Source organism: Musa acuminata, chromosome BXJ3-4 (genome assembly GCF_036884655.1).
Source record: "Musa acuminata AAA Group cultivar baxijiao chromosome BXJ3-4, Cavendish_Baxijiao_AAA, whole genome shotgun sequence".
Lineage (NCBI taxonomy): Eukaryota > Viridiplantae > Streptophyta > Magnoliopsida > Zingiberales > Musaceae > Musa > Musa acuminata.
In genome coordinates, this window is record NC_088352.1 from 37,667,894 (window position 1) to 37,693,863 (window position 25,970).

General features: G+C 38.9%; 2 protein-coding genes across 4 annotated transcripts; both read left to right on the top strand.

The window, feature by feature from the left end:
- The first annotated feature begins 5,060 nt into the window (after positions 1 to 5,060).
- LOC135635128 (arogenate dehydratase 1-like) lies at positions 5,061 to 6,603 on the top strand. Its single transcript, XM_065145999.1, has one exon. The coding sequence runs from the start codon at positions 5,156 to 5,158 to the stop codon at positions 6,290 to 6,292; it is 1,137 nt and encodes a 378-aa protein (XP_065002071.1). The 5' UTR covers positions 5,061 to 5,155; the 3' UTR covers positions 6,293 to 6,603.
- Positions 6,604 to 12,657: 6,054 nt separating this feature from the next.
- LOC103976054 (serine/arginine-rich splicing factor RS41) lies at positions 12,658 to 17,544 on the top strand. 3 transcript variants are annotated; one of them, XM_065145834.1, is made up of 7 exons: positions 12,684 to 12,798; positions 13,533 to 13,693; positions 14,208 to 14,352; positions 15,683 to 15,795; positions 15,891 to 16,126; positions 16,924 to 17,184; positions 17,280 to 17,544. In XM_065145834.1, exons 3-7 carry the CDS (start codon positions 14,244 to 14,246, stop codon positions 17,290 to 17,292), a joined length of 732 nt encoding a protein of 243 aa, XP_065001906.1. In that variant the 5' UTR covers positions 12,684 to 12,798; positions 13,533 to 13,693; positions 14,208 to 14,243; the 3' UTR covers positions 17,293 to 17,544. The 3 variants fall into 3 exon arrangements, with proteins under 3 accessions (XP_009389515.2, XP_065001906.1, XP_009389522.2); XM_009391240.3 differs by lacking the exon at positions 13,533 to 13,693 and having other exon boundaries at positions 12,658 to 12,798; XM_009391247.3 differs by lacking the exons at positions 12,684 to 12,798; positions 13,533 to 13,693 and adding an exon at positions 15,178 to 15,494 and having other exon boundaries at positions 14,213 to 14,352.
- Positions 17,545 to 25,970: the final 8,426 nt, after the last annotated feature.

The following is a 25,970-nucleotide window of genomic DNA, read 5'->3' on the forward strand; positions in this document are numbered from 1 at the left end:
AAGATTTAAAAATAAATAAAATATTGTGTACTAAGACAATTTGAACGATGAAAGTACATCGACTATTATTTAAGATTATCAAATGCTATCCGATCGTGAGGAGGTCCACTTAGGATTATCGCCAATACAGTCATATTGATGATATAAGGATTTCGATCGATATGTCGGACGAACTAAACATCCATATTAGACTCCTTATCAATATCTTATTTTATATCTAGTAAATCCTTTTTCACGAGAAAGATGTGCTTATTTATTTTGGAACTTTGTAAATTTATACCCAAAAGAAAAAAAAAGAAATGAAATGTATGTATTGTATTGGAATAAATAATCTTATTTAGTGTGGCACTTGAGTTTATGAGTAATATAAAATATTTGGATTGATTTCTTTTTGCGAAAGATGATAATATTATTAAATGGCAAACAACTACACCCGATGACAGCTTGTGTTTTCTTTTAGATACCTATATGTATCCGAACTATTTAATCTTAGTTAGAATATAATATGCTCCGACATAGATTTAAATAGAAAAATAAGTAACGGAGTTTGGTCTTTCTTCAATAAATTAAATAATTAACTAATCCCAATTCAAGTTCGAGTATTCTAAAATTCTAACCTCCTAACTCATTATTAAATGACAATGACATCAACTCGTTCTCGATATCAACATCGATTCCATCAGTTTAATATGGTTCTAATTAGATTTGAATAAAACAGTAAATACTCAAATGAAGTTCGAATATAGATTTAGATTTAGCTTCTTCTTCAAGAATTTCTTTCTTAATTAATGTTACTTTAATTGATATTATTTCACATACCGACATTCGAAAATAATACCACTAGTCGTGAAGGAAATTAATGTATAATTTATGTTAAATCAGATCGAATGAGAGCTTAAACATCGAATTAAATTATTAGAAATATGTATGTGTTGTGAAATGAAAAGATTAACTAAGAAGATGGTCTCGTTTTATTTTATTTATTAAAGATTAAATGAGTCCGATTACATATATATATATGTTTTTAATTAAATTGATATATAGATATTTGATAAACAAATTGATCCACGTTAGATTTGTAAGGACAATATCAATAGATGTCAATCGTGCCGGACCCTATGCCATTAAACGCAATCACTTCTATGGCCTACCAAAACAAATTAGAGCCAAACCGGTCTTTGTCTTGCAATCGAACAAGTTGTGCATGTCCTTTTCTTAGGCACTATTTAGAGGACATGCCGATCGTTGTCGCAGGGGATTAAAATTGCAAGCAATAATTGTTGGGTCGTTGTGATTCGGAAAGACGGAGGCAATAATTACATAAGTCCCAATTTAGATGCCACGTTGATGTTTCTTGGAATCTAATCAAATAATTTAGTGAACACGGTTGTTTATTCGAAGGTGACAGCGGTGAATTCCACAGCTTTTAATACTTTTTTTTATGTTCCATTTTCTCAATGTGACATAATTATATAGAAAATCCGATCCATTATATAGAAAGTTGGGCGAATTAAAAAAAAAACTTTTATTTCGAGATTCTTTTCGGGAAGTATCGTATTTTTAAAATCTTATCTATTTTATTTTTCTTTTATCGATCAATTCATAGAATAATATTTTTAGTAATACCAAGAAAACACTATAACATATTTACTATATTATAATATTTTTGATATTATTAAAATATTGTATTTTTATTTAATATTACTAAAAGTACTATAGCCGGATCGATTCACATGACAGGTGGTTGGTTGCAGAAGATGCTAAAAGGAATCTTCCAATACCCACATCCCAAGTGTTGGGGTGTTGATTCCTCTCGGATTCTTATGTCGCCAACTTTGACTATTCGTTGATTTAAGATTCCACATCCCAATTTCGTTCAACTTTGACTATTCGATTGAAGATGGCAGGTGATCACACCCACACACGAGAAGAATGAAATTTCTATTTATCGTACCTTTTAAAGTCATATCGCATATTTAAATCCACATCAAAGTGTCGTATACATCAAATATTTGATGTAACAAATAGATAATCGATTGAGATGAAAGGATTTGTTTTTCCTCTAAATTTCATATGAGAATTTACTAAGTGGATTTTTTTTTTGGCGAGTAAACTATGTATACATTTAGAATAAAGATTTTGCGCATACGAGTGGAAAGAGACTTGTTAGATGTGAGACCTCTCGATAGGATCATGATTTCTAGAGCAATCATTTCAAGATACTTCCACATCAGTTAGTTTGAGTTACTTTGACTTGAAAGATTAAAATGAAGTTGTTCAACTTTCATAAATTAAGACCACATAAAATTCTCGGGGAAAATGGTATCAAAGTTGATTATTGTGGATCTTTTTCTCATTGATTTTAAATATATTATACTTGAATTAATGATAAACGATACTTGGTTTCTATTCTTATGAGAAAACAATGTGATTTTTTTTATTTAGTTATTCAAAGTCATTTCATTTGAATCTTAAATGTCATTCTAAATTCAAGATTAATTTTTTCTCTAAAAGATATTGTAATTCGCACAAGTTAATCAAGATTTGTTGAAGTTTATATTTGATGTTGATGGTGTTATGAGTATCGTTAATTGATAAATCGGTCCGGTTGGTCCATCGTCGAAGGTGCAAGCATCTTGTGGAAGATTTGGTGATGTGAGACCATATAGGCTGCCTAGTTATGAGTCGTTCTATCGATGAGGACCTACTTCGAGATGATCAAATAAACAAATTAGGATATTCTTCATTGTAAGGTTCCCTCCTAGGGGTTGGATCGTTCGGGTGTCTTCGAGCGACCGATAATATTACATAACAGGTTGGGGAGTTGCCCGACATGACTCCTTTGATGCTTAAGTTAACGAAAGGGAGAAGACAATAGTATAAGCTATATGACTAAGTTAGTGTGTAAAAAGCCCTCCCCCCACCCCCCAGCATGAGTTAATGGATTCGTTGTTATATCTGAACCTGGGCATTTTTATAGACTAGCTTGGGATAAGATTAGGTCAATCGTTTGATTATTTTGGCATTTGATCATGATAAGATAGGACAGTTACTATCAATCATTAATGTGAGACATATTGGGACGTACTATGACACCATTTTCCATTTTGAGACTGATGACTTGAAGCTCTACTTGGGTATTGGCCTTTGTGACATATGAGCTGACATAAGACAACATCGTTCCTATCACATGCCAATTTCATATTTGGAATCTCTTCCTGAACTTTGTCCATTCTTTAAACCACAAACCACTTAAAAGATCATATCATCAAATAATTTAAAAAATAAATTTAATTTATAAATTCTTAGAAAAAAAAAATATATTTTTATTTAGTTTATTTTTTTTCTCAACCTCTCTCGTTAGTTTGCACATCTTTACGATCTTTTTTGAAAAAAAAATAATCTTTATTGATGAATTTGAAAGGAAACGAATCAATTCGTATTTTTCCCTTAAAGGTATAATTTTTTGTCTTATATCTATATTATATGCATAATTTTGTTTTGTCTTTAATCACTCCGCTCGTATAGGATCTAACGTATCCTATACATAACAACAATGATGATAGTAGAAACCGACTACCATAATAATAACATCATAATGCACACCTTTCATGTAACAGTAACCGAATCAATCTACATCAAACAAAAACAAAAATTATAATTAGGATGAATATATGGATTCAAGCTGATTATTATTGTTTCAAATTCAAAAGTATCAAAAAATTTGTAGATATACTCCATCTATATATCCGTGATTTCTTACTTTGGCTTCAATTAGTCCATTAGTTCAAAACAATACATATGATTTATTAACTCTAATATTGCGAAATACTACAAAATATTTATGGGTGAATCTTAGAAAAACTTAATTTTGGACCTTTTCCATGAAGTACTTATTTTTTTTATATTTTCCAAAGGACATCCTTCATTTGTTGTAATCCTTGAAATGTTGTCCTTATGACAAGAAAACTAGACCAATACTTCTTAGTTACACCCTATGGAATAGTTGGTAGGATGAAACAGTCTAATTTTTTAGTTGTTATTTTCGAATAAATTTTAGGAAAGATGTAGAAGTCATCATAATAAACCAGATAACTATTTAAAAATCTTATTTTTATAGATAATATTATTTTTATGGAGTCCATTTATCTCAATTACAGTGTTTTGGTGGAGGTACTATAACTAAGATAAGTCTATTCAAAACATTGTAATTGATACCATAAATTTTACTCATGAGAGACTGAGGATCATTTTAAGGATTATACTAAACAAGAGATGATAGTCCCTCACCAAATGATAGTAAGTCATTTGGGAAATATAAAATAGGAAAGTACTTTTCAAGCAAAAATTAATATTTGTATCATGTACAAGTCGAAAAAATATCTCTTCTTGGGCTTTTCCTGAAAATACTCTCTTGTTTTAATTTTTCTTAGTAGCACCTTCTTTTTTGCCTAATTATCGATTCTAAATTACAGTGTTCTTTTTTTACGACATTATAATTTTTTTGGTATCACTAGAAACATTATAATTCAGCCTAATTGGATAGATTGATCGGAGATCGGTCTATAGAAAAAAGTAATAAAAACAAAACAAAATAGATAGATGATGGATTGTCAAATCAGAGTTATCTTTAGAATTAATTAAAGAAAGGTACACGTTGGAAAACATGAAGAGGGATATCTTTCGAAAAAGCTGAGAAGAAAGGGTTTTTTCCGATAAATCGACCCTTACACAATTTACAATCGAACCTGTTATCTAGTTGATCAGAACCGTGTGTTTGTTCGTCCCGATTCGAGCTCACCTACTCATAGACGGTTAGGATTGAGCCAAATTTGTCAGTTACGTCTCCCGTAGTCTTAGACTACCAAGACTACCCTCAACTATACGGTCCCCCTGTACAGCACAAAGTAACTCCGTCGCAAAGTCCACCCACCACCGGGAACGGTGGGTCTTCCCAAATAGACCACACCACCAATGATGTCTTACATCCGTTGAAAGCCGCTAGCACAGACACAAAAGACGTCCTCCTCCTCTCTCTTTTTCTCCGACTGCTTCCTCCACCTACTCTTTATATACAGGATCCCCCCATCGCCCACCCAAAGTTTCCTCAACCCTTCGCTATTCACATCTCAGTTCTTAGATCCTCCTCCCATCCATGGCATTCGCAACCTCCCTCAAACTCCACAACCCCTTTTCCCCCACCTCCGCTGCCACCGAAAGGCGCGACCTTGATTTCCCCGCCGCCGTCTACCTCACCCGACGGCTGCGCAACCCCCCGCGCACCGTCGCCATGGCCACCGTGCCTACCAACGACGGCGCCCCCCGGATCAACGGCCATCCCCACATCAACGGTCATGCCCACTCCTACGCCCCCGCACTCGCACCCCGCGTCGCCTTCCAGGGCGCCCCTGGCGCCTACTCTGAGTTCGCGGCCAAGACGGCGGTGCCGGGCTGCGCCACCGTGCCCTGCCGCACCTTCGCGGACGCCATCGCGGCCGTGCAGGCTGGCCAAGCTGACCGCGCCATCCTCCCCGTGGAGAGCACCATGGAAGGCACCGCCCTTCGCAACTATGACCTCCTCCTCCGCCACGACCTCGTCATCTCCCAGGAGGTCAACTTGTTCGTCCACTATTGCCTCCTCGCCATGCCCGGCGTCCGCCCCGCCGAGCTCCGCCGCGTCATCAGCCACCCCATGGCCCTTGCTCACTGCGGCCGCGCACTCGCCCAGCTCGGCCTCCACCGTCGCGAGCCCGTCGAGGACACCGCCGGCGCTGTCGAGATGCTCCGATCCCACCGTCTCCTCGACACCGCCGCCATCGCCTCCCCCCGCGCTGCCCTCCTATACGGCCTCGATGTTCTCGCCGACGGCCTCCAGGACGAATCCTGGAACGTCACCCGCTTCCTCCTCCTCTCCCCCAAGTCCTCCACTTCCTCCGCCACTCCCCCCTTGCCGCCTCCCAACCCCAAGACATCCATGGTGATCGCCCACCGAGGCGGCTCGATGGTGGTGCTCCTCAAGGTCCTCTCCGCCTTCTCCAGGAGGAACATCAATCTCACCAAGCTGGAGATCATCAACTCCTCGGCGTCGGAGAACAAGGCACCGGTGATGATACTGGACATCAGGGGGAAGGGCTCGCTGCGGGCGTTCCCTCACGTCCTGTACGTCGACTTCGAGGGGTCAAAGGAGGATCCCAGGGCGAAGGAGGCCATCGACGAGATCTCCCAGTTCTCCGTCTTCGTCAGGATCTTGGGATGCTACGCCGCTAATCCCAACGTCTATGACCTCCAATGATGACACCTCTACCCCATGGCTTCGCCTTACCTTGAGAATCCAAGCTCAGCTCAGCTTGCATGGTATTTTTATGGCCTGGGTAAAACTTCTGCTTCCACTCTCCTTCTTAGTTGTATATAACCACATCCTATTAGCTCGCCTGTACTCGTAATTCTTGCTGAAGTTGAATTAGGAGAGTGGAAAATGATCACGAATTCTGAGATCTACATGAGAATGGAAGTTTGCTTCGTGATGCAGTTGTTCTACTGCTACTCATGTATTAGACTCTAGAAATCAGCAATAAGGAATATCCATCAATCATTCATTGTGTCTGATGCCGCTTGCCACTCTCTTGGAATGGTGTGGTCTGTCGTTGGGCACTGTATCCGACCATCTACCTTTACCGGATGCGAACGTCAATATTATCAGACGTTGAATAGGACACAGTAACCCATCAATCGCTTCCCACCTACCTTTTCTTTTTTGTTTGGAGGACCGACCAAATTTGTTTTCGCTTGGCAGGTTGCATGCCACAAAGTGAAGAGCTGTAGGAATTGAAGTGGAAAGCTCGTTCCTTTTTTTTTTTTGCACGTTACAGTATTTTTAACCTCTACAATCTATCTGAAGAGATGATAGCAAATCTAGAAAGGAAGCAAGATGACCAATGAGCAACAGTCGTAATCTAGTCCCATTTTTAGGCAGGCATTGATCGATGATCATTCCTCAGTAGATCACCTAGCATCGTCTACTGAATCCTTGCTCTGTTTCCCGAACATTGAGGGAAGGGACATCACTGCTGTTCTCTTCAATTCCAGCAGATCCGTAGGCCGTAATGTAACGCAGAGTTAGGAGGCGATGTCCAATGACCATAATTCTTAACTAAACGATAGCAGATTCTTCTCATGAAATGAAGCAATTAACATGTGATCGGAGAAGACCGTATGCACGTACTAAGTCTCCCCTACCAATGTGGTTCCTTCCTCGAGGGACGAGAAATGTGGATAAAATATTTGCAGCTCTCCAATCTCCAGCTTTTTCATTCTTTTTTATGGAGAAGATTGAAGCAACGGTTGAATCTTTGCAACAGGTACCAGCTGTGACGATCATTCATCGCTGTTCAGCTGAAAGCAGCAACCCAACCAACCAAATTGATTCTCCACACCGGAACCACTGATAGAACAAGCACGTGCCATCACGCTCATTCCAGTGTTCCGCCAATGGCAGTGGCGAAGCAGAGACCAACCATGTGGAGGAGGGTTAGGTGGGCATCGGTGGCCCAGCCAACTCCATCCATGGCTTGCTAGATTCCTGACGCCATGGCCTTTTTCGGGAAACGTTATATATATATATATATATATATATATATATATATATATATATATGTATATATATATATATATGTATGTATATATATATATATATATATGTATATATATATATATATGTATGTATATATATATATATATATATATATATGTATATATATATATATGTATATATATATATATATGTATATATATATATATGTATATATATATATATGTATATATATATATATATGTATATATATATATATATATGTGCTGGAAGCTATGGCTGTGTGTGCATCCCCACACCATATCTTTGCAGATGCTGAAACCATCTTCTCAAATTGACAAAAGTTAAATGGAAATGTATTCCTTGATGTGAAAAGTGTTTTAAGTTTCGTTCACAAGAGCAAGGAAATCAAGCAGCGAAAGAGGGAATAGATCTAACATACGTGAAACACTGCAAGTATCATTCAGACGACAAACTCTGCGCACTTATCACAAGGAGACAAAAGATCGGTTGGCACAACACGATCAAAAGCAGCAGCAGCAGCACCGAGACACAGTGGTCGCCGTAGCAGTGACTTTGTGGTTTGTAGCCGGCATCAACAGGTGCTGCGTTCATTCTTCCTGTAAGCAAGTGCATGCACGTCGTAGCAATAGATCAGTGGGGATGTTTGGTCGATTGCACCCATCACAGCACGTCCACCGACAAGAGTACATCACAAGAAATAGAAGGGAAAAAGGAAAACCCCAAGAACAAGCAGTTCAGCAGGGGAATCACGTTGAAGGCACGATGATCACGTACGAATAGGTCTCGCATCTGCTGCTCTTCCTTCTCCAGCAGGTGTTGATTTTAATGGTGTATGTCCGTTAAGTCAATTACGACTACCTCCATCAAGAAACTAAAGTCACAGAAGAAACAAACAATGAAGGGAAGAAACTTGCTTCAAGGAGAAGCACATGTTAATGGAGAACAAGAACAGATTGAACGAGGAAGAGGCGTGGAGTCTGCTATGAAAATACCAAGGAACGAGGTCCGGCGGCTTCTTTCATAATGCCCATCTCGTGGAGCTCTCAAGTGATGTCTGCACATGTCTGGCTCGTGAATAAAGGTGACATTTAAGCAAACGGTTGAGATGCAATTGTAGGACATAAAATATCACCTTTAGTACATTAAATAGTTACCTCAAATATATATATATATATATATATATATATATAATGTATATATATAATAATGTTACTGATATATGTAAAGGATTCAAATATATGTGCATATACACGCAAGTTGAAAGAGTAATTTTTTAAATGTGAAAGTTCTTTTTTTTTTTTTAGAAAGCAGGAGATACTCACATGGTAGGGAGAATTTGATGCTCATAATCCTTTAACTTTCTTTATTTAATCATATACTATTAAAGAAAATAAATATTATGAAAGATTATTGATAATAGATAATAGTTTATGATTATTTTTTATTTAATATTTTTTTAATATAAGAATAATAATGTAAGGAGGATTGTCAATACCTCAACATCATATACTAAACACCTTAACGTCAAGTGACTGAAATCTAACACCATGTGATCATTATCTTAATATTATATGACTAACACCTTAGTATCATATGGTCAATACCTTGACGTCAAATTATTTTATTAAATAGAAATTGATGATTTACTATTATTTTATGTTCCTTGGATTTGATGCTATATGATTATGCATGAAATCAAAGGAAGCATATAATCATTTTAGGTATTAAACATTATCTCAACCTAATAGTCAAATATAGTATTATAAAAAATCCATAGGTATATTCTTAATCCTCCTCTATAGTGAATTATACTATACATATTCCACAATTAACCAAATCCTCTAAACCTTTTATGGGTTCAAGCATCAAAGATGCCTTATTAGGTACACCCCTAGTATAATTCTTTTTTATAAGATCATTTATTGAATCTATTTATCTCTTGACATTGAGTCTATGATAGACTTAGACTTAAACAAGGGTTGGCTCCGAACTCTCTCCACATGGCGAATAATCAAATTCTACTTTAACAAAATATTATTAGAAAGAAAAACTATAAAATAATGTCACAAACTACATACACACGAGCTATCATTGGCGTTGAGCAATTCGAAGTATTGTAGTTGTATTATACCACTCTTTGCGGGGACAAAGTGATAGTTCAATATAACTAATCAACAATAACAGGGTCAAAATGCCCGAAAAGATAGTCCCCCCCCTCTCGAAAATTTTTTTTCTAATATTAACATAACAAAACCCTGGAAGAGGTGGCTCCCAACCTTAACATGATCAAAGCCCTAAAAGGATGGTTCCTGACACCAATTTGATCAAACTCTCGAAGAGGTGACAATACCAATATGATTGAACCTCCTAAAAAGGTAATTTTTGATACTAACATGATTGAACCCCTTGAGAAAGATGGCTTTGTACACCAAAATTGTTAAACCTCCAAATTGGTGGTTCCTGACACCTACATGGTTGAACCTCTCTCTCTTTACACCAAGATGGTTGAATCTTTGAAGAGATGGTTTCTGACAACAACATAATTAAACCATTGAAGAGGTGGTTTTTGATACCAATACAATCAAACTGTCTAATAAGGTGGTATGACAATAAGACAATCAAATCACTTGAAGAGACAACTCCTAACAATGATGCGACCATATTCAACCATATATCGTCCCTCCATAATAATGTGACTAAATCAGTTAAGAAGCACTTCTACAATGATGCGATCAAACTTGTCAAAAACTTTCCTCGACGATAACATAACCATATCCGACCTTGAAGTATTCTTCTATAATGATACAATTGAATTTGACCTTAAAGCATCATTCACAATAGAGTGATTGAAATGGCCCAAAGCGCTTCCTTCGATGGTAACATGACCAAAATGACCTAAAGTGCTCATTCAATAATAACATATTCAAATTGACTCAAAATATTCTTTTTGATAATAGCATGACTGAAATAGTCCAAGGTACTTCCTTTGATATTGCTGAAATAACCTAAAGCCTCCATTCGACGATATCATGACCAAAATGACTTAAAGTGCTCTATTCGATAATATCATGACCAAAATTATCCAAAGTACTCCCTTCAATGATAGTACGGTGAAAAAAGCTCAAAGTGCTCTTCGATGATAGTATACTCAAAAAAGGCTCAAAGTACCCTTTAATGATAGTATGGTCGAAAAAGCTCAAAGTGCCCTTCGATGATAAGATCATCGAACCATTTTTCCAAGGTCAGTTATTAAACGAAAGTCTTATCATATCTTGACTCCACTACATTTGTCGAGGTAAGAAAAAGGAATAAATGATATCAGAATAATGATGTAAGGAGGATCATTGATACCTCAACGTCATGCGTCAAACACTTTAAGACCATATGACTAACATCTAACATCGTGTGGTCTACACCTCATTACCACATTATAATGTGACTCCTTGATATCGGATGACTTAACTTTGCGATAATTGATAGCTAATTATTACTTCATGTTTATCAGATTTGACACTATATGATCATGTATGTAGTCGGAGGCAGTACACAATTATTTCGGGTATTAACCATGACTTCAATCCAATAATGCATCATAAAAGGCTCCTAGGTACGTCCTAAATGGAGTTTCCCTTCTCGTGAATTACACTTTTGTTCAGCACTTACCAAATCCTCGAAACTTTTTTTTGATTAAGCATTAGAGGCGCCTTGTTAAATACATTCAATGTATTTTTTTTAAAGTACACTTATCAAAATCACTTATTTTTTAATATTAATTTTTTTTTTATAAACTCATACTAATGAAGATTAGCTTCTAACTCTCTCAACATACATCTAACCATATTTTTCTATAAAAAAAAATTATATCTTAAATATTATTTGATGAGCCGTTCCTAATAAAGTGGAGGATAATAATAATAATTTTTAGGATAAAATATCAAGTCAATCATAGTCGTTCTGATTATTTTTTTTCTTGATTGGAAAAGCCTTTGAACATTGCTTTTTAAGTAGAAAATTTTTTCGTTGTTGCTTGTTGATCATATCCATCCAACGATTTCCTTCCAAATATTCCTACCAACAAATTTACTTCCAAAAACATTTTGCTCGTATATAAAATAGGTCTTTCACAATATTCCATGCATCAACTCATTCCGATTTGAAATGTGGTCACTATGCATTATGTTTAGGTTGTTGAGAGACCTATACCCACGACAAATTTTTTTTGGTATTCGACATCAAACTAGAAAAGGAATATGACAATTGACATTTAATTGATTCGATTTCCATATCCCCATATAATTACATCAGAATTACATGTCTATTTCCACCATACCTCCATATTTCTATCAGAATTTTGATTGTTGAAATCTTAATTAAGAATTCGATTTTGTCTACACCTCCAAATATCCTAATAACTAAATATCTGAATATGTTAAATACGCATATTTCAGTACAGAAATATGATCTGATTATTTCTTTCCTCCCAATTTTTGCTGTAAAATCCTCTTATTATTCGTCACGTATCTGATTAATCTAATTTTCATATCTATCATCTCTCCATCTTTGATCCATTTCAAATCGGTATCAACTGTCACATCGGATTCATGTTTCTATTGACGGTTGAAGATCAATAGCAACCAAGGTTACACCTGGGAGTGGTATCTGCCAATTAAAACTTGCCACGTACGTCGTTCGTCCACAATCCGGATTGGTTTCCGGTGACCAGTTACTGAGGGCCAAGTGGACCCCGCGTTGCTTCTCCAATCGTCACCCTCGGCAAAGTAAAAAAGCAGATTCGGATCCTCTGCTCTGTACTCGTCAGCGTGTAGTGTAGAGACAAGATCCATGCCACTGATCGGTTGGTGCACCGATCTAAAAGATAGATTCTATGTTAGTGGACGGTCCTTCCCCTGCACCGCAGGAGCGCAGCAAGACGGAGGATGAGAATTCAAGCAAGACAGGGAACAGGTAATCAAAAAAGGCCTTTGGGTTGGACGTGGGCGCCACTAGATGAGATGCTTTTACTGGTGGAAACAAACGGAGCGCGCTCCGTTCCGTGCACTGAACCAACGAAGCCGTCATCTATGTTTTCGCTTGTTGACCTGCCCCCCTTCGGCCGCGATGACTTGTTTTGAATCGGTCTAGGGTTTCGTCGTCGCTCTGCGGATCAGGAACTTCGGGGAACGCAGGTGAGAATTTCCTCGAAAATCATTGGATGATTTGGTTGCGCGCGATACTTTCTTCCGTTAGCTTCTATTTCTTTGTCGTATTTGTAGATCGAGTAAGTTCTTTCCTTGTGAGCCCCCTGTTCGTCGATTATTCGCGTTTTCTTTTGCCTGCGATTGATTTTTTGACCCGGTTGTTCCTGTTCTTTTATGTAACAATATTTTTTCTTCCTCCTTGGCCTCTTATGATCAGTTTTGGCAGTGAGGTTCGCCAGCGGATAATTCCGAAACCTAAAATGTAACGTGTTGCATTTGAGAGTGTTGGTATCCAAATTTATTCTTTTATTACTCATTTACCACGAGATTTTCGTTCTAAGGGAGGTTATTATCCTTGAGGTTGTTACTAGAGATTCTCTTTTCCTAGTGGTTGGTTTGAGATTAACCTACGTAGACTATCGAGCAATGGGCCATATCTTATTGTAAGAAGTATTTTTCTGCCGTTGATTTTTGAACTTGATTGGAGTAGAATGTGCAATGCTTCGTCTGCGGGTTTGTGTTTCCCTCTTAGCTTTTGGTTTCGTTTGTGAGAAGTGTACCAGACGACAGAAAAAGGAGAAAATAGAAAAGAAGAGGCGCCGGGTGTTATAGTTGGATACATAGATAATTATGAAAATTAGAAAATCAGAAGGTGGGAACAATATCCGCATAACTAAGCAATTATCTGAGTTGTGGATGGCTTAAATTACATTTTTTTTTAGGTGCCGCTTGGGCCTGTCAGATGCCATTTGGTGTTGGTATATTGTCACGGAAGACAAAAGGACAATGGGTGCACAAGGCACCATAGCCAGGGTTCAAACCCTCCACCTGTGGGAAAGGGATCATCCGACACACCACCAGACTATCAGCGGACATGCCTTTGGTCATGTGTTCCCTCACTGCATTCTTTCATCATCCACTGTGCATAACAATATTTTGTGACACTACTTCCTTGGAACTTGCCTGTGTTGATGCCATAGTTAGGTGGATGAAGCTTGACATGCCGAACAGATTCTGCTTGACATTTTGTTGAGATTATCATATCACCATCAAGATATGATAATCCATAACTCTGCTGACGTCAGCTGGAATTGTCTGATTTTCTTGGTTTACTTTCTCTTCATCTTAAATTTCTTCTGGGCATTATTATGTGACTTTAAATTTCTATATGGGGCTATAATTCATAATAATTTGTTAGCATAGTGGATACATGATTTTCTCCTTTTTATGTACTTGAATTTCGTAGCCTATGTTCTTTTGCCTTTTCTTTTACATGGCTAGATTGATCTCATGTTGTAGGTGAGGATTTTATTGGTTTAATATTTTAATAAAATTGCATTGTTGTCATGCTTGGCTTTGATATTGTAAATCCTGTATTTATTTTTTTTCCTTTGCAGATTGAGGTGTGATCGTGCTTATTTGCTTTAACCAGAATGTCAAGGTCTATTTTCTGTGGCAACTTGGATTATGATGCTCGCCATTCTGAGCTTGAGCGACTATTTAGCAGATATGGGAAGGTTGACAGGGTGGATATGAAGTCAGGTAACTTGCTATATTATTGTGGTAAGACCCTTCGATTTGATGGCTATCTGAGTTTGCACTCTCTGAGGTTCTTTTCTCAGACAATGTTGTTTTAGTTGTGTTGTGGGAGTAGAAACTCTTTTTAGATTCTAGGATCTTTAAACTATAATCTTTTGGTGGTAAACTAGCACAACCACATGTGTGCATGAGGGAAATCGTGCTCTTTTTGCTTTTAGTTCTGGTTTTGTTAGTTGATCAAGATAGAGTTAATATCATTTACAATTCGGCTTCCCGTGTCAAGTGGGTTTGCATTGAAGTGAACCTCCTTCTCTCTCATGCTCAGACTTCCATTGCAGTTTCCTGGATGTGTTGTACAAAGTATTTAATATGCATATAGGCTTTCAGCAGCATTAATTTTTTTCTCTTGAAATATTTTTTGAATTGAACCTTTGTGCGACTCATGTATGATTGGCCATGCACATAATGACATGTTCAATAGAACTTTTTAATTACATCACAATTTTTTTCCAAAATTTAAAAAAAATGTTGACAGCTGCATATGCTGTCGATTTGATATTTTGGCCAATTTGATCATAAGCACGACAGACCATCACAAAGTTGATAAACTATTAACTGTGATTCCTAAATTGCATATTATGCATTTTTAAAACTTTCCACACAGATTGACTTGATGGCAGGACTTTCATGAACAATTCAACACAGCCTGTGCAGTGTGGCAGGAGTCTACTTTTGAGATTTCCTAGGGTTTTGGAATCAGGATAAGTTTAACAAATCAGTTTGTTTTCGGAAGATGACCCTCCATACTCAGCAATTTTTTTGCTGCAGGAATATATTGGAGAATACATGCTCTTCCTTGCTTGTTGGGCTAAGCATTCGACTTTCCTTCCAATGCCTGAGTTCATATTGCCTCTTTCCAGAGAGCTGATCCATTCTGCAATTCAGTCGCATTTCATTCACATGGAAACATTCTCCACAAGACTATTGCCTTTAGTTTCTTGTGAACTTAGCCCTGCCTTCCATCCCAACCATGTTTCCATCCTGAACCGCCTGGCTGGAGAATGTATGGAGGAGGCCCTCTATGTACCATGGCCTACCACAATTCCTGCCTTTTCCCTGACGTCATTAGTTCAACATTTTACAAGGTCTGTTTCTTATTTTTGTGGTCATTTTCTAACTCTCTAGGTGATAGCTAGAGACCGAATTTCTGAATGGTCTACTGGAGGCCATTATGACTGATCCTGTATGAAAAGAATTATTATGTAAAGGTAATATTCAGTCAGATATCTTCATGATAAATAATTCTATTACCATACTACCAACTATTTTGCAGGGTTTGCTTTTATTTATATGGATGATGAGCGTGATGCTGAAGATGCAATACGTGGAGTTGATCGGTTAGAGTTTGGCAGACATGGGCGGCGGCTTCGTGTCGAGTGGACAAAGGCAGAGTGCTAGCAAAGCCTATATTATTCATTGATGATTAAGTATGCTGAGCTTGTAGGCAATAGTATCTAAGTTAATGGAACTTCTTTTTGCAGCAAGAACGAAACAGCAGAAGGTCTGGTGGTTCAAGAAAACCATCAGCTAACACAAGACCTTCAAAGACTTTGTTTGTCATAAACTTTGACCCAATTGACACCAGGACACGGGATTTGGAGCGGCATTTTGAGCCATATGGAAAAATTTTGAATGTTAGGATTAGAAGGAACTTTGGCTTTGTCCAGTTTGACTTACAGGAGGATGCTACAAAAGCTTTGGAAGCCACCCACATGAGGTAAAGTGACATCATTAGATTCAAATTCATCCATTTTAGCAGTTTAAACCAAAAGAATTTGTATTGATATATCTTTTTGTTCACTTAATATGTTTCTTAAATATCCTTTTTAAAGGTCTCTTGCATGTGTTTGTAATTGGAGCATGGTTTTCTTTCTGCAAATACTGGTAACCTGGACAATATAGCTGTTAAAAATATGTTTATAAATTCGATGCCTTCCTGGCATCATACACAATAGAAGTGGTAAACTATAGACACCATTCATTTTTCACTTACGTCTACTATGATTAAGATGTATACAACCATTGTCACCAAAAGTCATCATGGATTAATTACAACCACCTATGGTTTGAAACCCCTTCACTGTGTAATGTACTGAAGATCATGAAAGTGTTTTCTGGATTCATGTGGCCGACTTTGGGCCAACTTTCTGGATTCATGAAAGATTCATGAAAGTTCTTAATGTTTGCTTCAGTCCATTATGTTCACTTCAATTTGAACATTTGCTTATCGTGTGTAATAATCTCTACCATTTACTATTTCTTTTTTTTTTTTATCAACTATCCCACTAGTAATTGGACTGGCTTTCTAAGCTGACATTGACAACTGCAGCACTTGTAGAGCTTATGTACTCATTTTAGTGAATCTAACATGCAAAATTACTTATCTCAATTAAATAAAACAAAGCTCATGTTTTCCCAAACTCTTTCAATTGCACTTATTTTAGAATGATACGAGGCAGTTCTTCTGAGTTTAACGTCGGATTTTCTTTATGTTCTCATTAATTGGACAACCAGCAAGTTGATGGATCGGGTGATCTCTGTGGAGTATGCTGTCCGTGATGACGATGAAAGAAGAAATGGCTATAGCCCTGACCGTAGAGGCCGGGAAAGGTCAAGAAGCCGTGATCGTGGGCGATCTTTAAGTCCTTATGGCAGACGTGTGGAGAGGGCTAGCCCTGATTATGGTCGTGGTCCCAGTCCATATACCAAGGCCGACGAGAGGGTTAGTCCTAACTATGAAAGAGCTCGGAGTCCTGCTCATGACAGGGACTATAGGTGAGGAGTGCTTAGTACCTAGTCTTTTCAAAATCTCACCAGTTTGAGGTTTGTTTGTTATTTGACACTGTCAAACTATTATTTTGTTGGTGCAGTCGCTCGCCATGAAGGCACCAAAGATCTTGGGACAAAGTTCTGGTACCTGCGAAAGCAAAAAACTGTGATGCAGTGTAGCTTATATTATTTAGATGTTTTGTTCTCTCTGCATTTAGCAGTGTTCACCGTTCCATTCTATGCAAGGACTTTAGCTTTTCTGTTTCTTATTAGAAATTAGGCTTTGGAATGTGCTTCTGCACTTATCTTTATTTTTGACTATTGTAGAACTCTTCAGTTTTATTTCAAGCACATTCCTTAGTTCCACAGGAGGCTTTGACTTGCCAGTAATGGTACGTTAACTTAGTTGCACAGGAGGATTTGACTTTCTAGTTTAGTTGGTATGGCAAATCCGATGCTGCAGGCCCGAATCACAACAAACAAGATTTGTCGCTCTGGTCTTTCACGTAGTTCTACCAGTACAAGGCATTATCGGGAGTTTTCGTTCCTAAGTTTACGATTTAATATAATTATTATTTAATATATATACATCATGTGAAAGTTATAAAAAGGAAGAAAGTTATAAAATGTTATTTAATATATATAGGTCATTTAGGGTTGTCTATCCTATGTTATCCACTCTCAGGTTTTGTATAAAAAGGTAATCATCAATACTGAATCATACTAAAAAAAAGATCTTGGTGATTAACTTGAGTGTTGAAAAGATCAGGTCAAAAAATTTCTCTCATCGGTCTTAGTGCATGTATCACATCGGGAGCTTAACACTTTCTTCTCTGAGTCGTCATCTTAGAGCCACATCGGACACTCCTATGCCCATGAGTTTAGACTATATCAAGTTGATTCAGACGTCGATGATGATTTCCCCTAATAATTTTTTACGTCAGGAGGGCCTGATATCGTAGGAATATTTACCCTTCAATCCCCTCAACGAATACTCCAACGAGAAGGCCCTGCCTCGAACCCATAGCACCTTTACTCAAGAGGGACAGCTTTTATCCTTCCCTCATGTGGATGTGTCCACTTCAATGCAAATATCGACACAGTATTGACATCTATTCAATTACCTAGGCTTTTCACCCTTAAGGACAACCTCAAGCCACTTATCCATCCCAATTAAGGTGTTTTTGAGTCTCACCTGTGTAGACACTAACAAGTTTGATGCATGTTATTGCCTTCCTTCTGGCTCAGTTAACCCAACAAGCAACACCACTATCTCAATCGTGATCAATACCTCAACCAACACTAGCTCTGGCACCCAATGTGGTGCCAACATCTTAAGATCACCCAAAGCTTGTGGAACTACTGGTCAAGGGAGCACCTTGCTCCCCAACTGTGGAATTCAATGGATAACTCCCTAAGGATCTAACTATGGCAAATGGACCATCATCTTGAAGAGATACGACAAGAGTTCGAGCAATCCCAAGTGAAAACGTCAGACGATCCCGATGAGCCAATCTTGACGAACTTTCACCTCATGTCATTGGAGGCCTTTGATGATAATATTGACTCGATAGAGAACATTATCGCCTTCTGCGCCCAGATGTTGCTATACGGTACCTTGGATGCCTTGATGTGCCACACATTCTCAACAATATTAAGAGGTTCGTCATAAGAATGGTACGCTCGCTTGAAGCCTCTCTCAATAGGCTCTTTTGCTCAACTCGCAAAGGATTTCGAGCTCAACTTCTGCGAGAATGTGCCTGAGGCCATCGTTGGTGATGTTTCTCGGACTTAGGTAAAGGGAGGAAGAAGCAGTCTCTGACTTTATCGCTCGATTTACTAACGAGATTTGAGGCATGCAAGAAGTTTATCTATCACTTGTAATACAAGCCTTCATGATGGGGCTTAAGCCCTTTTGCTTTTTCTGATTGTTGGTGGAGAGGCCATCATACCCGAGATACTCCAAATGGCCAACAAATGCATTGCTGCAAAGGCAATCGTCTCGAATAACATGAGAAGATACGCAAAAGGCCAAGACAAGAGCGACCATCATCAACGCAACCCCGAGGTCACCACAACGAAGAAGAAATGATTGACTTGAGCTACCTTGGCTGAGGTTCAAGTCAACTCCTTTGAACATGACTAAAAAAAACCAAAGTCTTTTTACAGATAAAGGGAAAATAACTCTTAAAAAACCCTAAACCAATATAGACATTCCTAGAGAGGAGAAATAAATCTAAGTATTGCCACTTCCACTATGATTATATCCAGGACACAAAGGACTATCACGATTTGTAGGAGCAAATCAAATAACTCATTTGTAGGGGACACTTCAGGAGGTTCGTCCGGAGGCACCAGAAACCCTCACCCAGACCTTAGGGGTTAGTGGAGAGGTAGATCGATGTCATCATTGGTGGACCTGCCTCGAGAGGAGATAGCTCTTCGAGTCACAAGGCCTATGCCCGAGCTACCATCAAAAAGCACCCAAGGTCTAAAGATGACTCAGAAATAACCTTTAAGAAGAGATAGAGTACCTCGATCCAAACCATGATGATACCTTGGTGGGCTCTATAAGGATGGTTAACGCCCAAATGAAGAGAGTTATAATCGACACAAGTAGCTATATCAATATCCTCTACTATGACACTGTTCAAAAACTTGGGCTCTCAGCTAACAATCTTATCCCTATGACTTCTTTACTAACATGGTTCATTGGCAACTCCATCTATCTTCTTGGACTATGAGACTGCACATTTCGTTCAGCGATGAGCCCTACTCCAAAATGATGAGGGCAAAATTTATGATGGTCAACATCCTCTCGATATACAACACATTCATAGGTCGACTCACACTCAATAGGCTAAAGGTGTCGACCCATCATATGTTGATGAAATTTTAAATGAGGATTAGTGTTGGAGAGTTGAGAAACAACCCGAGAGAGTCACACCAGTGCTATCTAATAACAATCTCCCTATTGAAGAGAGCTTGGCTTAAGGCATCATCGATGGACCCTCGTAATTTTGCTAAGTCCCTCCCACATCGAAAGCCAATGAAGTCCCTGATTGAGGCACCCCTAGACAAGGCTCATCCTGATCATATTGTCAAGGACGATGCTACACTTCCTAAGGAGAAGCAAGTGCAACTCATTAATTTTCTCAAAGAGAATATCGATGTGTTTGTATGGTTATTGAGAGTCATATTGAAAATCGACCCAAACGTGGCCTAACACCACTTGAACATCTCTCTCGAGGCTCGATTGATGAAGCAAAAGTCTTGCAAGTTTGCTCATGATTGCTAGCAAGCGATTAGCGATGAAATAGACAAGTTATTAGGAGTATGGTTTATTACTAAGGTGCAGTATCCCTAGTGGCTAGCTAATATTGCATCGATTAAAAAGTCTAGCAAAAATTAAAGGTTGTGTACTGATTATACCGATTTCAACAAGGTGTGTTTGAAGGACAACTGTCCTCTCCCCAAATTGATCAATTGGTTAATGCTACCTTGAGCCATGAGCTTTTTACCTTCATGGATGTAATTTTGGGATATAATAAAAAAAGGATGGCACCACAGAAACACACCTCCTTTATTATCGATCGAGGTATATATTGTTGCTAAGTTATACCATTTCGGTTGAAAAATACAGACGTGACATACCAAAGGATGATGAACAAGATGTTTAAGCATTAGATAGACATCTATGTAGATGACATTATAGAAAAAGAAAAAACAACGAACTCATATTTAGTGGACTTGTCAAGACATTTCAAGTTATGAAAAAGTTTAACATGCGCCTTAACTCATCTAAATGTGCTTTCGAAGTTAGCTTGGGAGAAATCCTCGAATTCATTATTCACTAGAGAGGAATATATGTCAACCCCAAAAAGGTGTGAGCTATATTGATGATCAGCCCACCTCAATTGGTAAATGAAGTACAATAATTAATAGGGCAAATAGCTATGCTTAACTAGTTCCTATCTTGATTCGGTGATAAATATCTATCCTTCTTCCAAGCATTGAAGAATCCAAAGAGTTTCCTATAGATTGATGAGTGTTAGAAAGCATTTAAAGATTTAAAATACCACCTTGCCTAGTTACCACAGCTCTCCTCTACCTCGGGTAAAGCTTTAAGCCTCTATCTCGTCACCACCGAGCAAGCTGTCAGCTTGGTGTTGTGTGAGACAACTTAGGAATTTAGAAGTCTATTTATTATGTCAATCATGTCATAAGTAGACTTGATGAGTGATACCCCCCATCGAGGGACTGACATTTGCGTTAGTACTGGTAGTAAGGAAGCTCCATCTCTTCCAAGCACATGTCATATAGGTGATCACTGACCAACCACTCAAGCAAGCTATTTTATGATTTGATGTCTCGAGGTGGTTGTTAAGGTGATCAGTAGAGCTGGGTGAATTCGACATTTAATACGTACCGAGGACTATTATAAAGGCTCAAGCTTTGATAGATTTTATTTCAGAGTTGACTCTCTCACCCAGCGTCAATGCCGACAATCACACCCCCTCAACATGGACCTTATTCATGGATGGTTCCAGCACCTCAAAAATGAGTAGTGCTAGACTTGTCCTAAAGGACCTGAACAAGTAGTTGTATGAACAAGCTCTCTAGTTCAAATTTAAAATCTCCAACAATGAGGCCAAATACTTCTCGTCGAGGTCACCAACCAAGCCATTCTCGAAGGATTAAAAAAGTGGATCATTAGAACAAATGGTACATAAGAGGATGAAATGCAAAGCATTCTATGGATCTCTCAAATGACACTCAAGAATGACTTGAGAGAATTATCATTTAGCCTTACATTTAGCACCAAAACTATCCTGCCACCCAAGATAGTTTTCTCGAGATCTTAGATTGAGAGCTTTGATAAAGTAACTTCCAAGGGATTTTAAGTTGGGTTTGACTTGATTAGTGAAATTAGAGCCGAAACACACCTACGAGCGCTAAGATACACCTATGACCGAGGAGTTCACCCTCTAGAGGTTGGACTAGGGAACCTGGTTATCTGAAAAGTCAAGGTCAATTAGGAGAGAATGACACTCTAAGTATCAAATATTGGCATGTCAAGCCTAGGGTGTTGATTGTATAATGTATCTTTAAAGTGCTAGTTGCAAATAAAAAAGAAAAAAAATTATTACTAAAAGGATTACATTAACTAGGACAAGCTTCTACATCCAAGATAAAGCCTCAATCTATCAAAATAAAGCATTAGTGGGGCGGATAAAAGGAAAAGTCAAATAGATTGACCCGACAACCAAAAAAGAGATCAAGTTGAATATGACATATCAAGTGGCAAGGTGAGGTGACGAGTTAAGACTATCGTCGAAGGGCATCTTGATCGACATTGAGATGTTCTAGTCCTTGGGGTGACTATGAATTGATCCTCCTCAAGCTCTAGCTTAGGATACCTCGTATTAAAATGAGACAAAATGATTTGGTACCAGAATCGGTATAAGGTGACCCTGTCCTCTCCAAACCCTTCTTGAACTCGACGAATGCCTTATAGTCAGCAATTGCTTTCTTGTGATACTTTGATATCCTATTCCACTCGGCCTCCTTTAATGTGTGAGCCTCCTCATTGGCCGGCATGACCTCCTCGGTAAGCTTCGAGTTGCACATTCGCTAGACCTCCAATGCTTCCCTTAACTAGCGAGCCTTCCTAATAGTCGATGTGACCTCATTGGTAATCTCCGAGTTGTGTATCCTTATCAAGTCTAACTCCTGGGTGAGTCACAATAATTCATCCTCCATGGCTTGATTATCACTCTGAACCTCTTTCAGCTATTTGGTTAGGCTAGCCAGGTGTTGCTCGGCATCTAATTAATATGCTAGCTTAGCCGCCTAAGCCTCCACCTCAGCGACTGTAGAAGGGCTCCTCCCCCCTTCAACTCTTCGACCACTACTTGGACGTCATTAACTATAAGAGACTGCCAGTGAATAATAGTGCTAGTGTTTCAAACATGATCAATAAGAGACGATCAATGAGGGTCGTCACATAGTGGTGGTATTGTGAGTAAAAAAAAAAAAGTCAACAAGGTGAAACTAAAGGAGCTAGCCACCACCTAACTTACCACCACTTAATTTTGGTAGCAAGTGTTAATTAGGACCTCCGAGGGGGAGCAGTAGATCTGCTTCACCATCCCCGAGCACAAGGACTCGTGGTAATATTGCTTCGTAGCCACGCCCTTGTCCCGCACCTTATGCATATCCTTTAAGCCTTCCCACCTTAGTTGCAGTGGCACATCTAGAGTTGAGTCTAATAGATTAGTCAACTGTAAAACTATAAAGGGTAGGGGCTTTCCTTTGCACAAGTCTAACATCAAACTCGGCACGCTCTTCTTTTTCTCCGAGGAAGACCTGGAACTTCAACCTTCGGGTGGTGTAGGCATATTGTGGAAGACCTAGAAGACCTGTAGTGGTTGGAGGCTCCCTTTCCTACGATAACTTTTTGGGTGCATCATCCCTTTGAGGGCGTGAGACCTTCCTTACAAAGATTTTATATTTCTTCATCGATTTATTAGTACTACCGTGACAATCAGACTAAGGTGGGTTTAGTGCCTCTACCGACGGGTTCGTGAGTGGCAACCTAGGCTAAACAGGACTCCACCATGCCTGACGAGAAATCAGGCACCTTCCTCTTTGAAGAGTGCAGATCCATGCCTATAAGAGATCCAAATTACAAGGTTGAGGACTAAAAAAGATGAAGTGAAGCGATGGGAAGTTCAGGTCATACCTCGAGGAGCCGAGTTAAGACTCACATCGATCAGCTATTCTTCATCCATCTTTTGGACTACCTTGGAGGAAGAGAATATGTCCCTCAATTGAAGCACTTGACTCGTCTCCACGTTTGACAAGAAGGGATAAGTATTATTAATGCAATGTGTCAACTCAACAAAGTTGAATTCTCAATCTCAACTTGAACTCACGATGAATAAGCACTCTTTCCAACTTTTGTGGTTGGAAAGGACACCATTAACCTTGAAACCTCCTTGAGTAGCTAGGTCATAGCTACTTATCCCCTTGCATAACAAAAAATTAAGTGACAAGAAGGGTTCGGGTTAGAGTAATATTTGCACATCGACATTCTTCGATGAACACTATTATGTAGTGTCACGAGTTTAGTGTCATTTGAGAAGGGTAGACCACTATCATCAAGTAGAGGGGAAGATGAAGTCCTACCTCGAGAGTGTTGCAAGATAAGCAGAAAGGCCCGAGCATGGTGTCGAAAGGGCATTGACTAGGTCGAGAGACTTGTAGATTAAACTCGGTCAAATTATAATACCTAGTTTGCAAGCGATCCAAGAAAGGCATGCTTACCATTGAGTCATAGTCATATGAACTTTTTAAAAGCTCCAAGTCCTGAAGAACCTTCAGGTTCATAGGAGATGACTTCTCCGATAAAGGGGAGGACACAACCTCCTCCACCCTTTAAATGTCTAAAGACGAAGCACATACCTCGATCAACTAGCAACTAGAGGATCGAGAGAAACTTGTACAAGAAATGAAAAACATCTTGACCTGAGATGGAGCAAAATGACTAATGACTAGTTTGTTGCAGAACTAACACCAAGACAAAGGATTCGAAGACTAACCCACCCATCCAAGAACTAGGGCAAGGTATAAAATGCTCCTAAGGAGGCCCTAGGGGTGAGACTAAAAGCTTCCGGGGAGGCTCTGAAGACTAGGGCCTTTGGAGGCTTAGATGGAAGAATGAATACCACCCTAGAAGAGAGGAAAATTTATAAAGAAGATGCCAATCTCTCTCTTCTCTTATGATCAAAACAAGTGTCCCTTCGGGGCAATTCCCAAAGGACATCGATAATAAAAGAATCCAAAATCGGTGACAAGAAAAGGACTTGAAGCCCACCATGGTGGAAGGATGACTCGAAATCAATGACGATGAGGGGAGACTTGAAGCTCGCCACGATAGGAGGATCCAAAATTTGTCACAACAAAGGAAGGACTTGAAGTCCACTATGGCAAGAGGAGAACTCGAAATCCACCATGACGAAGAGAGGACTTGAAGGCCACACGATAGGAGGATCCAAAATCTATCATGGTAGAGAAAGGACATGAAGCCTGCCATGATGGGATGAGGACTCAAAATCTACCATGACAAAGGCATAGAGCAAAATATACTTGAGGTATGTGAGATGAGAAAACCTGACCCACGCTAAAAGAAATCCACCACAGTGGTGGCATAAGGTGAAATATGCCCAAGACATGTGAGTTGGGAAAATCAAACTCATGCAAAAAAAAAAAAAAAAACACCATCACGGTGGAGGTGCAGAGCGAAATGTGCCCGATGCGAGTGAGTTGGAAAAACTTGATCTATGCCAAGAGAAATCTACCATGGCAAAGGCATAGGGCGAAATGAGCCCAAGGCATGAGTCGAGAAAACTTGGCCCACGTCAAGAGAAATCTGCCATAGTGGAGGCGCAGAGTGGAATGTGCTTGAGGCATGTAATTTAGAAAAACCCGACCTACACCAAGAGAAATCTGCCACGACATAAGCACAAGGCGAAATGTGCCTAGTGGCATGAGTCGGATGAAGGTGCAAGTTAGCAATAGGCCTATCAAATGAATTAAACTTCACACTCCGAGCTTATCTAAACAAGAGCACCAAAGCACGCTTAAGGGAGGGAGGGGAGAGACATGATATGAGATATATTAATAGTTAATCATAATCCGACACGTAAGTGCCACATGGAACCTATCGTAGACAGAGAAAAGTTCATATCATCACCAGTTTGTCTGCTCGCATGGACAAAAGTAAGGCA

Coding starts and splice junctions, on each gene's coding strand:
- LOC135635128 (XM_065145999.1), top strand. CDS start 5,156: ATGGCATTCGCAACCTCCCTCAAACTCCACAACCCCTTTTCCCCCACC.
- LOC103976054 (XM_009391240.3), top strand. CDS start 14,244: ATGTCAAGGTCTATTTTCTGTGGCAACTTGGATTATGATGCTCGCCAT. Junction 15,796..15,890: donor TTCGTGTCGAGTGGACAAAG/GCAGAGTGCTAG, acceptor TTCTTTTTGCAG/CAAGAACGAAACAGCAGAAG. Junction 16,127..16,923: donor TTGGAAGCCACCCACATGAG/GTAAAGTGACAT, acceptor TTGGACAACCAG/CAAGTTGATGGATCGGGTGA.